Source organism: Leptidea sinapis, chromosome 44 (assembly GCF_905404315.1).
Source record: "Leptidea sinapis chromosome 44, ilLepSina1.1, whole genome shotgun sequence".
NCBI lineage: Eukaryota > Metazoa > Arthropoda > Insecta > Lepidoptera > Pieridae > Leptidea > Leptidea sinapis.
The window spans coordinates 8,065,079-8,081,888 of NC_066308.1; the positions used below are offsets into that span (position 1 = coordinate 8,065,079).

The 16,810-nt window shown below is 35.0% G+C and overlaps 2 protein-coding genes across 4 annotated transcripts in view; one reads left to right on the plus strand and one right to left on the minus strand.

The window, feature by feature from the left end:
- The first annotated feature begins 254 nt into the window (after window positions 1–254).
- Window positions 255–8,927, plus strand: LOC126977285 (28S ribosomal protein S31, mitochondrial). Of its 2 annotated transcripts, none has more exons than XM_050826049.1 (6): window positions 255–445; window positions 521–783; window positions 1,523–1,646; window positions 6,144–6,305; window positions 6,399–6,619; window positions 8,630–8,927. In XM_050826049.1, exons 1-6 carry the CDS (start codon window positions 435–437, stop codon window positions 8,884–8,886), a joined length of 1,038 nt encoding a protein of 345 aa, XP_050682006.1. In that variant the 5' UTR covers window positions 255–434; the 3' UTR covers window positions 8,887–8,927. The 2 variants fall into 2 exon arrangements, with proteins under 2 accessions (XP_050682006.1, XP_050682007.1); XM_050826050.1 differs by having other exon boundaries at window positions 262–314.
- An 822-nt stretch (window positions 8,928–9,749) lies between these two features.
- The window catches only part of LOC126977302 (uncharacterized), a 69,322-nt gene continuing 62,261 nt past the window's right edge, over window positions 9,750–16,810 (minus strand). The window contains exons 5-9 of one of the 2 annotated variants that reach the window (XR_007732179.1): window positions 15,912–16,092; window positions 14,688–14,844; window positions 14,254–14,405; window positions 11,462–13,665; window positions 9,750–11,380 (exon numbers count right to left, since the gene is read on the minus strand). Coding sequence is in view for 1 of the 2 variants with exons in the window: in XM_050826075.1 (XP_050682032.1) it covers window positions 13,657–13,665; window positions 14,254–14,405; window positions 14,688–14,844; window positions 15,912–16,092 (499 nt within the window). In the remaining variant the exon portion in view is untranslated. Of the gene's footprint in view, window positions 13,666–14,253; window positions 14,406–14,687; window positions 14,845–15,911; window positions 16,093–16,810 lie in introns of both variants that reach the window. The other variant, XM_050826075.1, reaches the window with a different exon arrangement.

Here is a 16,810-nt window from a genome sequence, read left to right on the forward strand (position 1 = left end):
CGTTTTTAAGCAACTGTTCGCTTTCAAACTTAGCTGGATTATACTATCGTCACTGTAATGCACTGACTACTATGTACCACAGGTGCTGTTATTGTGATTATTATTTCAAATCTGAAATCTCACTGCATGTTTCATACAAAACTAAATTTCAAATTTTTTCGTAGGCAGTCCCGCCAAATATTACGTATTATTTACCTGCATGATACATCCTCTTTGTGTACTTATTACCTCAGTGTCACAGTAAACACATGTTCTACTGTCAGTGTTCTGTGGTCTGGTCCAATTTCGTAAATAATAAAATAAATAAATAAAAGGTTATATCTTCAAAACATAAATATATTTAATTTAATACATTCATACACCTAGCCTATTAGGAAATACTTCTTTCACTAATCAATAAATTTTAATATTATTAAGTTATAAACTATAAAATTATGCTGACCAGGTAACCAACGGAAAATCAACCTAATTTTTACTGTTAGAACTTTTAAGCCTTGCAGATTTAATTTTTTATTTACAGGCTAAGATTTAGACATGAAATTAGGTTGGCAGTTCGATGTTTGTCAGATAAACCACCAGAAAACGACGGCAAAATTCCAGAAGTTAAAATAAAATCCAAGGAGAAGAATGATGATACAAGTACCGATAAAATCCAATCCCTTTTAAAAAGTATGATGATTGAACCTAAATTATCTCAAAAGGAGTATGCTGAAAAATTCACTCTTGCTCCAGAAAGGAAGAAGAGAGAACCAGGCGAGCTTGAAGTTAAAACTGAGAAAATTGGTTAGTATTATACATTCGTGAGCAAAAGTTTGGAATCACTTAGTTGAAATTGGTTCCGCTCTATCTTGCTTAATAAATAAATTTTTAATTACTTATCATAAAAATGACATCATTTAAAGGTTAAGCTCTTAACTTTAAACTGATACGGAATTCAAAAGAAGCTATCCCAGATTAAGTGAAGGACTAACGACATAAGTGATTCCAAACTTTTCCGCAACAGTTACTATAAATTAATTATCTGCTTCATTGCTGCAATTAATGTAAATGCAAGTAAAACTAAATAATTTCCTTATGTTTTATATATTATTATTATTAATTATTGAGTACAAATTAATTGACAGACAATTAATGCTGCAAAACAATTTTCTCTAAAATATTCTAATATCTATTCAATAGTGACCTTATGAATTCTAAAAATGTACCAAAAATTTTATTCAAGTGGTATATTATTTGCTATAATTCTTAGATTATTTATACCTCTTGATAGACTATGACAAATCTGAAAACATCGAAAATAATGGAGTTATATTATATAACCCCTATTTTGAGAAATGCACACACTAACACAAAGTGTTATACAAATTGAGAGTGTAAGATAAAGCTTGTCACACACACTAAACTAATATTCTGGCATGTCTAACACCAAGAGATTCTTATTTAGATGTTTAAGTTACTAAGCTTCAATTATTAACAAGAGAGTTATAGTTAGTTTCAACACAGAATATTTGTTTTTACACAGAAGCAAGTATTACAAGAGCTGCTAGTGATGTAGCTCAAGCCCTCGGAGGTGATGTCAAGCAGACTGAAGCTGAGCTGCTGTCCAGAATTCTTGGAAAAATCAACCAGACATCGACAAGTTTAAGGTATGCATTTAACTCTCCAAAATCGGCAGTGCCCCAGAGCACTAGATTTTCAAATACACCAGAACGGAAAGTGCCGTATGGCACCGTACTCCCTCACCAAGTTCTGTCCCTTATTTTGATTATAAGATAGTTTATCATGCATGGTCTTATAGCTTGTTTCAATAGCTTTCTGATACATTCACTCTGGTTATAAGCAATCTATTGCGACACATAAAATAAAACACATTGACAGAAAGCATTGAGGAGTGTTCCCAAACTAAATAAATAAAAATGCAGTTAAATTTAAGATGAAAAATGTGCTGTTGAATAGCATTGAATAACTCTCACTGAATGTTGTTCAATCAAACAATGCTGTATGCTAATTTAATATATAGATTTGGTAAATCTTTTCTTTTGTCTAATATTAATAATTCCAATAATGTTTAGTTGTACGTCCTAATAGTTTAGATTAAAGTAAGTAGTAGTTAAGTATGTACATATAATTAAATGTTTTTTAAGTGCACTAACTTGCCAACAAACTGTTAAAGTTTGGCAAGATATATTAATAAGTTAAAAGTGTACTTATTAATTAAATATAAAAAAAAAAAACAAAATTGTGCCAATCTGAGGCAAACAACACAATCAGAGTTTCCCTGAATTGAAAGGTTTTTAACGTTCACACATACAATTATGGATACAATGTTATTACAAAGCACAATATGATTAAATGATTCCAGTGTTTTGTTAATGTTTCCAAAGTGTGTGTTCCATGTTAAGTATTGTTTTAAACCCTTCTAGTAGGAGTAACAACAATCAACCCAACCATAGTTACACCTACATATTTATAACAAACATATCATTCCTTAATCCTTATGTGTTAAAATAAATGTAAGATATTTTAATATTAGTTCCTATCTATCATTGTAACATTTTTCCACACTTTCACAAATGATTACTTTAAATATGTTGCAAACTTCAATAAAAATGAATTAATAAATGTATCTATATGACATCTGCTTCTTTACCAAGATTACAGTAGTATTTTGGTATGTATGTTGCAAGTTAAAAATGAGAACGGCATCTGGTGTACCACCCTATTGAAAGAATGTTTTGGGTTTATATTTTCCCAACTTTAGTATTTCGCAACTGGCTCTTTTTTCAGTTTTTCAAATATTTTTTTAAAGTAGGGGGAAAGAAAATAATTGAATAAAACTCAATTTACAAACAGAAACGGAACGCCATTATTTAAATTATTTTACAACCTTTTTCGGGGATGCCCATCGATTGTTTTAAATCTTGCAAGCCAAAAAAAGAACAACTGTCATGTCAAAGTGAAAATCAGGGTATTTGAATTTCACATTTGCAAAAACGTGAAACTCTATTTACTAGCTGTTTTATGTTGTATACTGTGTGTTTTTTGAAACATTGGCTTATTTATTACTACATCTTTTCCCAACGATGTTGAGTTGAGTTTGTGCTCCTTCGTTCAAAAACTGTACAGTTTGCGAAAGGACGCTGTGTTGTGTTAATACGTCTTATTTTGTGCTGTGATTGTGGAGTCGAATCTGAACTATTGCAACAAAAATGCCGATCGTGCGTGTGGTCTGCCAGCAAGTGGCAGCAAAAAATTCAATTGTTGCAGATAGTACTCTTGGGAACCCTGATCTTCCGTCAGAGCAAAAACCAGCCATTATAATTGCAGACGCAACATACTTATACACTCAGAAGTGTTCCAATTATTTGCTTCAAACTATGGCCGACTTGATTTTTTTTGCTTGTGGCACCTATCAAATAAAGCAGGCGCGTTCATATGTCGGTGAACATTTCAGGTTTCACAGTATTTACACATTAGAAGTGAGCCGTGACCAAATACCTGGATTGCAGGGAATAAATCCAATGCTGCTTCAGGCAAAAATAAAGTCTCGCCACTCTTCAGGAAAAACATACTTTGTTTTTATTGTAACTGAAGTAGGTAATCTTGGCAGAGAAGCAATAATAAGTTATTATTGCAACTGCATTGTAGAGCTGGGAACTGTGGGGTGTTGCTCCCATGTGATGAGTATCATCTGGTACCTGGGCTATGCTCGCCATGAGGGAGTGACGCGACCAGCTAACTTCTTGGATGACGTTATTTTAAGAGTGTAGTTGATTGAAAAGGCGCCACTATCCGTACGTTTCTATACTGCATGTAGATAAGATATGTCTCAATAAAGACCATTTAATGAAAGGTTGTTTTTGTTATTCAAAATATGCAAGTAGTATATTATGTAGTAGTAGTAGACTGCCTGGTGGGAGTTCTAAAGTATCCTAGAACATGAGAAAATTGTGGTTTTACACGAAGAAAACCGTTGTTGCTAGTTGAGCAGTAGGTAGCATTTAACAGACTTCAAAAAAGGTTTTTTTTATGGAATAGGAGGACAAACGAGCGTACGGGTCACCTGAGGGCCTACCATCAACTTCTAATAAGCGATGCGAATCCGATACAGTTCAGTTTAGGTACCTAAACTGAATCACTAAAATTCGTACCATGAAGTGCCTTTTACTGAACGGCGTTTGGATCGCTTATGAAGAATGAACGAAATAAAATTGCGTTTCGAAACCTAAAATGATATGATTTTAGCGGTTTTTTTGCGTAGAAAATACTAAAAATACATTTTAAAATTGCGCAATTGCGTCAAATTATAAACCATTAAGCCCTTTTTTATACTTTATTAAATAATACTAATATAAATAAATATAGTTCTTTGAATTACAAATTAAATGTTTGCTTATGTGTTTTCGTAAAAATAACAAATTATGAACGCACCTCCATTATGTTTGATTTGACAGGACCTCAGAGTACATTTTTTTAATTCGTTCTTGCGAACATGCTATAGCCCGGGCCCTTACTGCCTCTTCTTTGGTATTTTTATTTTTGGTATTTATTTTCAGTATTTTGTTTTACAAAAAAGTCCAATAAAGTATTCTCATCTCATCTTTGATCAATAAAATTTTTCTTTTCTATTGTTTCACCTTTTTTTTAAAGTTATTAACAACACGATTCACTTTCCTCTAAGGAAGTAGCAACTTTTTTCGAATCGGTCACTTTGACAAATAAGCTATCCAGTTTAGGTTGAAATAACACCTAATAGTACGAATGAATGAACGAACTAAATCAGTTTGCGATTCAGTTGATATCATTTTTGACATTCAATTGAAATCATTTCGATTTAATCAGTTGATTTGACGTCAACCTAAATTAAATAGCTCTAATCACTTCGTGGTACGAAATAGCAAAGCAGTTCATTTTAGGTTGTCAATTGAACCGCAATAAGAGTTCATGTTAGGCCCGCTGGTGTTAAGTGATCACCGCCGCCCACATTCTCTTGCAACACCAGAGGAATCACAAGAGCGTTGCCGGCCTTTAAGGAAGGTGTACGCGCGTTTTTTGAAGGTACCCATGTCGTATCGTCTCGGAAACACCGCACAAGGAAGCTTCTCAATTCGACCCGTATATAATATATATTTTGGGTCAATTATGTTTCTTGCTTTTTTATCGTTTATTTATACATATACATATGTATGTACGTGTGTATATTAGAATGATTTTGTTTCAATTATTTGTGTAGGTATTGATCTCTAACACAAGCAAACGGGGTCGTAACATTACCCCAAAACTTCTTCCCAAAAAAAAACAAACTTAACTTATGACTCCCAACTTTATAAAAAAAAGAAAATTAATACCACATATTCTTATACAATAATCTATTAAATGTAAATATTTTATGTTTCATCATGACTTTTTTTTGGTGTACGAGACTTCCACTGAAACCTGCCATTCGCCTGTAGTGTATTGAATTGGTGGTAGTTGTTAAAGTATAATCAACTATGCATAAGTGGTTAGGTACAGTTAATCATGGGCTATTTTCTACAACTAGATGCCTTCAGTGTATTTTGTCTGAAGATACTTGAATAAAAAAAATGGTGTGTATGTGTAGGTTCACTTCTGACATGTGCACTGTGGTGCACATGTCAGAAGTGAACCTTCTTTGGAAATCTTATTTTTAAACTTGCATGACACAACGCTAGTACGCAAGATGTTCTACTTACGATACAACGCTAGAAGGGAAGATGTTCTACTTACTGGCGGCCGCGCGCTAAACCTGAACGATACAACCCTAATAGGGAAGATGTTCTACATACTTGCGGTAGCGCGCTATGCATGCGCGATACAACGCAAGTAGGGAAGATGTTCTACTTACTTAAGCCACACCCTAAACCTGAATGATACAACGCTAGGAGGGAACATGTTCTACTTACTAGCCGTGCAATGATTTTCATGCTACGTCCGCCCTTTCTCACTCTATCTCAATCGTTCTCGATTTCCCTCTCACTCTTCTTGGATAAAAAATCCCAAATTTTCGTGACACTTTTGTGCTTTTAATTTGTAAAAATTTTACCCTCATGTGCGCAAAGAAGATTCGCTTCAATATTTTGATTAAGTTTCATTAATAGTTTTTTATTCTGTTTTCATTCCAGTGATTTATTAGTTGGCATGAAAGTGGAGAGATCAAAGGAAGGAGAGGAAATGAAAGAAACTCGAGGACAACAAGTGAAGAGACTTGTGAGGTCTGCTCCAAAAACACAGAAACCCAGGCAATACCAGAGGAAACCAGAAAGAGAACCAGTATCAAAGAGAAGGTAACTACTATATCATGTGATTACAGTAGATCAATACACACCAGCCTTACACACAAATACCAGAAGTTTAATAAGTAACTTAATTTCTTTCAGTTTCTCAGAACCAATTACTATTAATATATTTGGTGGACAGCCCCTTGGTATATTCAAGGCAGGTGATACAAACTATGGCACTACACTGGAAGTCTGGGATCAACTCAGTCAGAGAGAGTTGACACTGGCTACTTCTCAGCCGCCAGCTAACTACTTCCAGAAGATGATTCAATGGACAGAACAAGGAAAAGTGTGGAAGTTTCCCATCAATAATGAACAAGGTTTTTACTCAAACTAATTTTTTCTTAAGTAGTCTCTCAAGCAAAAGATCAAGATTACAAGATTGACACCTAAATAATATTTGGGGTCAGTTTTTTCCAATATACACTTTATTAAAAAAACCCTGTATGATAATTGACACAGACATGAAGTTGAAAGCGGAGACACCACTAAAAATAACATTAAAAATCAAAACCCCTCAGATTAAATACTACAATAAAAAGAATATGTTTTCAAAAATCTTGAGAGCTCCTGTCTTATTTATTCTATCAGTAAACTAATGTGATCAGCCTGGGCTCGGTCTAACGGCGTATATTTAGTCAGTTGCGCGGCATCTCAAACGAAGAAGGCTTATATTTAATATAAAACTAGTTATTGCCGCCGTCAGCCTGCCCCGTGCGTGCCCTTGAATGAAGTGGGTGTGTGGGTGGGGAAAAATTAAAATGGCTGCAGTCAGAGGTGTCCAAACTTTCATAATTGGGTACATTTATAATCTATTACTATTTTTAAATTGCTTATGTCCTGAAAATCAATATTTATTTGTTCATACGCCTCAAGCTATATCTTGAAATGAAAACAGGATTTTTTAAATCCATATAAACGACATCAACAAATCTATATAGTATTGATATTTGACAGCAAGCTAGGTGTCCTGGGTGTGAATAAATGTTTGTCAATGAGTCAGTATTGCTCTCATTTCTCTCAAACGAGTCGGTGACGGTGTAAATAATTTTACTAATGATTTAAAAGTGATTTTATAGACCTAAATATTATATCAGCCCAAACTATTTGAATGCACGCAAATGCAGCTGTTCGAATTGACCGGGATCCTGTGCTCCATAAAAGCTATTTCAGTTAGTGTTACATATAGATGTCGCTTCATTCAGTTTTTTCAACCGCATTTATATCGGAGAGTTTCCTGAAGAGCTACTGTTCACCACCTGGATGTGTGGTGTTCTTCTACAACAACAACAAACAACCAAACTATGTAATGAGTTCCCTTGAGCGGTGTTTCTGGGATGATTTGAAAGAAATCTGGAAAAAAATCGCGTGGGTACTTAGTGAGTAATTCCTCTGGTGTTTGCGGCGGTGATCACTTAACATCCGGTGACCCATACTCTTGTTAATTCTCACCTTCCACAAAAAAATGTGAACCCTGGCTATGACGATTTGTATCGTTTGAACCAACCATATCATTCGGTCTGATTCTTCTTATGCTGGGTTCTTCACATCATGTGCCCTGACACCAGTCAGTTTAGATAGACTATAACAGCTGTGAAAACGTCGAAAAAAAAATGTAGTTTAGAACTAACCTCTATTTTGAGCAATTCAAACACACTAACACAAAGTGTTATACAAGCGAAAGACGTAGCTTGTCACGCTCACAAAAGTTACTGGTCTGTTTTTATTGGTTGTCTAACAGCAAGAGACTCTATCTAGATATTAATTATGTAAGTAGGTAACTTTGCATAATTACTAGATAAACAAAAGGTATTGATAATTTTATATTTTCTCACCACAGAGATATTTATTTAAGTACCTTTTTTATGACAATAAGGGACGAGACGAACAGGACGTTCAGCTGTAGTAATTGATACGCTCTGTCTATTACAATGCAGTGGCGTAAATTCTGAGCGGCACTACAACTGCGCTCGTTTTCTTGAGACATAAGATGTTAAGTCTCATTTGCCCAGTAACTTTACTAGCTACGGCGCCCTACAGACCGAAACTGTTTCACGGTAGAAATAGGCGTCGTTGTGGTAATAATCATAGCCCATAATCTAGCCGGCATCCTGTGCAAAGGAGCCTCCCACCGGTCTATTACCTATTGAATTAAATATATTCAAGAAAAGTGCGTACACCTTCCTTTAAGGCCGGCAACGCTCTTGTGATTCCTCTGGTGTTGCAAGAGAGTGTGGGCGGCGGTGATCACGTAACACCAGGTGACCCGTACGCTCGTTTGTCCTCCTATTCCATAAAAAAAAATATATATATATAATAAATATTTGTAGGTATGGAAGAAGAAGAAAACATTCATTTCTCAGAGCATGTATTCTTGGACTCGCATCTAGAAGACTGGTGTCCAACCCGAGGGCCCATCAGACATTTCATGGAGCTGGTCTGTGTGGGTCTTTCTAAAAATGCGTTTTATACGATACAAGAGAAAAGAGATCATATAATGTGGTACAAGGAGTACTTTATGTCGAAGAAGGATTTGTTGAGTGAGGTCGGGGTGTGGGATGTTAAACCTACCACTGTTAGTAATTAGATTATTGTAAAGAGTTATAGATAATAAATAGTGAGTTGTAAGAGTTGTTTTGTTTTTTTGAAATTATTAACTATTGAATTAAAATGAAACACATCATTTATTTATATACAATGTATCCCGGCATGTAGTAATAAAACTTTAGGAGTAATTAAAGAATTAAAGTAGTAATTAAGCTTTTTCATCAACGAAATTACCCCATATTAGAAATAGGGGGTCAATTCCAAAGCCCTGCCAGTCTGCAACTACTTTTATTTTTATCATAGCTAAATTCACCTTAGTTTGTAAAACAACAGCGGTTTAAGTTCTATGTCATGTGAAGTCTCACTGTTGGTCTTATTTTAACCTCATGTTTGCTGCAATATGGCAACAGCATGAGACCACCGCTTAGTACTTTGTTATTTGTTTAGCACACAAGGCAAAGTTGTAGAGTAACTAATACTATAAAAAAGCTGGCAAATAACTGTTGTTTTGTGATTGCTGAAGGGAGAAAGTTTATTTTTTACAGTATTTAGCTCATCTGGGCGTTTTTTTAACCCATCCTTTTTTTTTCTAATTTCATAATAATATTTGAGTTGCTTAACAAATCGCTGCTGTCGGTTTGATAATTTAACTTTTGCGGTCAGGTGTTTCGGAACAATACGACATGGGAACCTCCAAAAAAAGCGCATACACCTTTCTTATAGGCCAGCAACGCTCTTGTAATCCCAGTGCCGGCGGTGATCACTTAACATCAGATGACCCGTACGGTAGTTTGTCCTCTTCCATAAAAAAAAATTCAACATGGGATCCCTGCTACAGTCGGGAGTCACTAACCAGCATATGAGGTTTGAGTATTTTAAGAGGAGTTCAAATAAAACAGCCGGTAATGTAATTACTTTATTGCACCTGTGGAAGTACACTTCGTTGCTTTTGATTATCAGACCCCATTATTACCAAATTTACATACAACAAACACCCGACATCACTCTTGTAAATTGTAAAAAATAACTACCTATTGTATACACATGCTCCACCGAACACATGGCTGATGATAATCTCTGGCAACTAGGCAAGTTCAGTTAAATTCAATTATTATGGAACAACAACCCTCTAGTTTTATAATGAATTGCTTTGTTCTCTTCTTTATATTTAAGATAAATACTTGGAAAATTAAAATAAGCTTAACTATTCTAAACCATAAACCTATTATCAAATAGTTTGTTGAAGAAGCTGTACTTATTACCATCAAGCATGTATCGTTAGCACGTGTATAACCTATAAATGAGAGAGCTTATAAGAGAGTCACATAATATACAGTATTTTTAAATACAATGTTGTTACACATCAAACACAGTTGTCAGATGACCAATATTATTATGTTACCAATATTCAATTGCACAAAAGATACAAATCATTGTAATATGTATAAAATATAGAATTAAAAGAAATTAATCTTCTTAATTATATAACTCCAGTGTCCTGAGGTTTGTTTCCTGTGAAGTCATGAATGGATCAGGACGGAACAGACTCGGGAACCAATGACCGTATTTTAATGGGGATTACTTGATGGAGTGTAGTATAGTCTATCTTTAGAGATAGAATAGTTTTTATTTCTATTTGGGACCCATAATTATTTTTATGGACATATTTTCTATGAGAGAATTTATTGAAGCATGGTTTGACCAACAACAGGTAGCATATTTTACGAAATAATTCTTTATGTTATGAAATATTATAGACATATTTGTAAAAAATAGTAATTTAATACGTACAGACCAACGTCTGTCGGGTCAGCAAGTATATGACACTCAACAAGTTTGTTTCTAAAGAATGCAAAATGAACCCCAAAAGAAATCTAGTTTATTGCGAAAAACACTAAAATTTCCTTAGAAAAAAGAGAGTGAATTATAATATTAAATAATAGTACTTATTTAATTATCAAAAAATATTAAATTTAACAGATATTAATTATTGCATTCAACTGGTTTGATGTATACGTTTCAACATTGCAATATATCCGTAGAATAATTATTATATTAGTGTCATATTGAAAGTTTGAGGAACTTTATGCTAAGTACATATTCTTATAATTATATCGTATACTTTAAAAGCCTCCAAAAGTGTCCGAACAAAAAGTATATTATAAAAATGTACATCACGTGCAACAGAGTCACATGTACAAACAATATATACACAACCATTTCCAAGTAAATAAAAGCCAAGTCGACGTCGGAACATTTTAACATGTCAACTGGAGAATTCATATACATTATTGTAATTTATAAGAAATTAATCATATTTGAAAAACAAGATATAAAAACTAAACAAATTAGTTTTAACGACATCACTAGTGTAAATAGAACAAGAATAAAAAGGAAGCACTTAATTTTTCATAATAATAGTTTTAAAGAGTATTTTATAATAGGCAAGATAAATTAATAATCCACTAACAATTTGCTGACTATGTCAATATATGATGCTATTTCGGGAGTTTCTAGAAGTTATACTGGCAACTCTAAAGATTTACACCTCATCAAGGCTCAAAAAAGCTTCATCCTAGGGCCATAAACAAGTTGTTAAAAAAGACATCCTAAACAAATGACATGGAATCGTAATTGAATTTGTAAATGGAATGTTAGGCAAAATTTCTATTAAAAGTTTTACACTGCATAAAGTACTGTTAGTTCGACAAACTTGAGATTCCACTAATGCCTAAAGGCCGTTCCCAATATACTATCTACAGATAGAGATAAATTACTACCTTCTAATGTCGGTAATGAGCTGTCAATAATCTGAAGCTGTCCCAATATACACGATAAGTCTTTCTTATCGCGTTATATATACGCGTCAATTGCAATTTCCATATAAACTTCTATCGCTGGTAAACTATACGTCGTCCCATTGACAGACAGCGTGTACGGATAAGGTGAGTTACCGTCGATAAGTTTATTGGGACAGAAAAGTCGACGATAGTTACGATTTTTTTTCATGTAGGCCACAACTGGAGATAAAATGAATATTGGGAATATCCTTCACCCTAAGACCATACATAAGTTTAAAAAAAATCCTAAACAAATAACATGGAATCGTATTGAATTTCGAATGAATTTGTAAATGGAATGTTAGGTAAAATTGTAACAGAAAAATTCTAAAAAATAATAGAAATGTATTAAAAGTTTTACACTGCTTTAAGTACTGTTAGTTCGACAATCTTGAGATTCCACTAATGCCTAAGGCGATATTATAAAGATAATAGTTTGTGCTTACGTTAGCTAATATCACTGACATCTACTATGTACCACTGGACTGGCAGCTGTCAAATTGCTTTTGTGCCTGTTTGATATTCGCCATTTTGGCGCTGTTTCTTTGTAGCGAGTGTCTGCGGTACTAAAACTAGTGACGGCAACCTCAGGAAAACAGCGATATATGGTGGGAAACTATTTCCAAAAAAAAATTTGTGTACTTTATTACGTTGATTCTTGAAGTATAAATAATACGGAAAACGAACGAAATTAATACGAAATGCAAAAATACTTCAGAGTATAATTGTGCGTTCCTTCGCAGCCATTTGTATTATACGTCAAAATTAGTGTGTGTTAGGAAAATACGTCCTAACGTTTGCTGAGAACTTTCCTTTTTGCGAATCGCGCTGCTGCCTCGTTTGTTATCATTCTAGTTATTAAATGATCCTTCCATGTTTTAAAGCATTAATATCTCTTTCTTTATTATTTTTTAACATTTGTATTGTTATTTTTTCTTTTCTTTATATAATGTTAATTGTTCATATCTATTGTACTTGTAAAAAATTTGGTGGCAGTTTTTCGCAAATAAAAAATTATTATTATTAAAATTAGTTCTCTGGACGGTCGCGAGTGGCGCTTCAAATAGAAACAAAACAATTGCTGTCAATGATATGGAACAGCCTGTCCGGTGGTATTTATACAGTTCAGTGGCTAAATATACCTATTAGTTACGATATTATTATGAACAAATGATATTTCTAGTAATAGGAAGCTTGTTATTTATTATGAATATAAATGCACATTATATATATATAGTTTTGTGTATTGATAAGACTAATGGACGAAGGACTAAAATCTAATTAAAAATTAGCAAAGAAGTATATGTTCTTATAGTAATTTCCGTAACGATAGTTTTCAAGGCTTTGATATGATTTATTGAGGAAACACTAATTTTAGGTTACATTTTACAAAATAATATTGACAATAATCAGCATTAACTTGTAATGAAATGTGATAGTCCTTCGTACTACAATAAAATATTGTATAATCTTAGATTAGGGATTGGTCTTCGCTGCGCTCCAACTAGATACCGCAGGCGTAGTCGCAAATTGCAGCCACTATTACTTCGCCAAAGTGGGCATACTCGAGCCAGTCTCGAACAATGTGTCACGATGACTTGCTACATATTCTGATAAACTTTGCTAATAATTAATACTACAAGAAATAAGAAAGACACTGGGATCACCTCATATCATCAGTAAGTATTTTTCATTTTATTAATTTCAATGTAAAATAACACGAAGCGTATGTTACAAAATTTGAAAGATGCCATCGAGTGTCAAGATGCCGCGCACACAATCATCTCATAGTTGCCGTAATAAAAAAGGTATTGTTCTTAGATAGTGCAGTATCTAGTTGGAGCGCAGCGGAGACCAATCCTTAATCTAATTGTATAATATTTGTATAGAAAGCCGGTATAAGTAATATTGTCGAACATTTACGTCGAATTGACATCGCTTCATTGGACGGAGGGCGCCTCTTGCACTGCTTACATAACCTACAAATTGATAACATTTATTAGTAGAATATATAAGATTAGTGAAAACAGTTCGCAAGTTATATTGATTAACTTGACACTCGTACATACATTACATTATACTCGTGTACATACACACAAATAGTTATACATCTATTCACACATAAATATACTCACACTCAGAGTATTAAAGTCAAGGGTTGATGCAGTATAATAAATCTGTTTTTTAATATAATATATTGATATTACTGTAACAGTTATAAGTTTTCTGTCTACTACTACTAATATGTATATTACATAACAACCTAGGGAGATCGGCTACACATAAAAAATATAAGCAGCAGATTGGAGAATATGCACAGGATGTTAAAAAAATCCTGTACCATATCTCGAGGCGTATGTTGGTATTAAGTAGGGAGTACTTATAAATACAGATTTTCAGGAAATGATCACATTTAAAAGAAAGAGTAATAACGTACCCAAGTATAAAAGTTTGGACACTGCCTGCGGCCATTTTGATTTTTCCCCGCCCACACACCCATTTCATTCAACAGAGCTTGCACGTAAAATAACGTAACTAGTCACGGGTGTCAGACGATGTAACTTTACCTGCAATATTTGGCTGGCCTCGAACGCGGTGCCCGGCAGGAGTACGATGGGTGTCGCGATACGTCCCGCTTCTACGCACACCATGTTCGGGAACTCGTCGTCTCCTAGATCCGGGATCTCTTTCGCTAACTCGGCCCATGGGTTCCAGATCACTGAAAAATATTGTCTGATTTTAACATAATATATTAAGAGGCATAAAAAGGCAATACTTTTGTCAAAATTGATTCCATTAGAATTCTTTTTGGTGTCATTTCTAATACAGTAAGGATACAAGATTTTATGACCATACGTCAGTTGGAAGAGCATTCGCACGGAACGCAAGAGGTCGTGGGTTCGAGTCCCGCATCGTTCATAAAGTTTTGTTATCAAATTTAATATGTGAAATATATTCAAATATAATGATATATTCCGGTTGGTCCGTCGCTCACACTAACCTGTATCGGGGAAGTTATATTTCTGTATCCGCATCTTCCTGCCACTCACCACGTTGGTGATGATGTGCTCCTGCATCGTGTTCTGGTAGATCCTGGACGTGCACTCGTTGATGGTCACCACCTCGCGAGTGTCTTGGTACATCACGCCCTCTCGCGTCTGCCGCAACAACATACAAACAAAATGGATTCAGAAAACACTACACGGGTTAAGTGATCATTCTTAGGAATTTGGTACACATTAAAACTTTCATATCTATAATGTTGAAAGACGCAGTGTCTTGTGATGGAATTACGGTTCGCTACTTTTTAGGTTGCTTGCATATGATATGATTGCGAACTGATCGTTCTTTTTCATGAAAAATCGATAAGTGGGACTAGATTATGGGTACCATAAAGGTGGCTTTTTTCTGCCGTTAAGAAGTAATATGTAAGTATTATAGTGTTTCAGTCTGAAGGGCGCCGTAGCTTGTGAAATTACTGGGCAAATGAGACTTAACATCTTATGTCTCAAGGTGACGAGCGCAATTGTAGTGGCGCTCAGAATTTTTGGGTTTTTCAAGAATCTTGAGCTTGTTTTGTAATGGGCAGGGCATATCAAGTACCATTACCTTACGAGACGACCAGGATGTGAACATCCTACTAATCCTAACATCGTCTCGTCCCCTACCGTCATAAAAAATACCGCCCAACAAAAGACTAACTCGACTTGAAAAGATCAGGAACAAGTATAAACTTATGTTTGTTCCTCGTTTTATCTTGTTTCAACCGAGGCCATAGAGTACCGACTATGTTTACTTAGTATGACCATAAAAACTGTTACAATTAAAAATAAACAAAATATTACATTTGAATTTGGAATCTGTCATTTTTATATGATTGTTCATTGAGTTTTCTCATTTTGGCGCCAATACATTGTACAATATTTTGCGATATTAAAATGGAGTGAGTGAGTTTATGGTCAGTTTTACAGAGTACGGCATGCTTAAAACGCCATGATAATTTGGAGTCCCTAAAACAATCCGCACGATTGGCAGTGAAAAATTTTTCCATTGACCCCTTAGCCCTCAACAAAGGACTGTATTGCAGCCAATGGAGACCACTTCTAATAGGCATATTTATGTATTAAACTAACACACTGTAAAAGTAATAAATGTTTAAGAAAATTTTTCTTTGTTGCAGTATTAATGGCAAGAGCTAGGTATTTCATGATCGAGTAAAACCCACCTTATCAATAAACATACAGCCGTGAAGACCGGTTATCTGGCAGCGACGCACATCGGGCACCTTGAAGTAGGTGTGCAGCAGGAGCTGGCAACTGAACGTGAGCTCCTTGCTGGGGTTGTACACGCCGATGTTGAAGTGGAGCTCCTTCTCGCGCAGGATCAGTCGGTACGTCAGCCGGAACCTGTTCCCGCACGGCTCATTAGCAATGCGCGCGCCGACATCGATAAAAAAGTGAACGATGCACCGCATTACGACGCGTACGCGTTTAATACGAGTGAGCTATTCTTATTCCATTAACAAAAGGCGGTTTTAGTAATTGCCACCAGTCGGGCCGTACACTTGTATCGGCAGAAATGTGTCTCCTGTCGTTCAATTTAGATTTGCAGACACTCGACTGGTTAATTGTTTGTGTTGGCTCACTGATGACTTGGTATTTGCCGTATATTGTCAATTAAATACTTATCAAGGGAAGCGACACTTTTATTTGGGAGTCTCCTTTGTTATCTGTCACCAGTGGGAGGCTCCTTTCCACAGGAAGCCGGCTAGATTATGGGTACCACAACGGCGCCTATTTTTGTCATGAAGCAGTAATGTGAAAGCATTATTGTGTTTCGGTCTGAAGGGCGCCGCAGCTAGTGAAATTACTGGGCAAATGAGACCTAACATCTTGTCTCAAGGTGACGAGCGCAATTGTGGTGCCGTTCAGAATTATTGGGGTTTTTCAAGAATCCTGAGCATTGTAATGGGCAGGGCGTATCAATTACCATAAGCTAAACGTCCTGCTCGTCTCGTCCCTTATTTTCATAAATAAAATAAAAAAATCTAACTATGATGAAAAATTCAAAATAAAAGTATTATCTCCAAATTTATATACAATGGGGACAAAAAGTCTGTTAAAA

Excerpts from the sequence above, each read along its gene's own strand:
- LOC126977285 (XM_050826049.1), top strand. Across the intron at positions 784-1,522 it reads AGTTAAAACTGAGAAAATTG|AAGCAAGTATTACAAGAGCT; the intron begins GTTAGTATTATA and ends GTTTTTACACAG. Across the intron at positions 1,647-6,143 it reads CAGACATCGACAAGTTTAAG|TGATTTATTAGTTGGCATGA; the intron begins GTATGCATTTAA and ends TTTTCATTCCAG.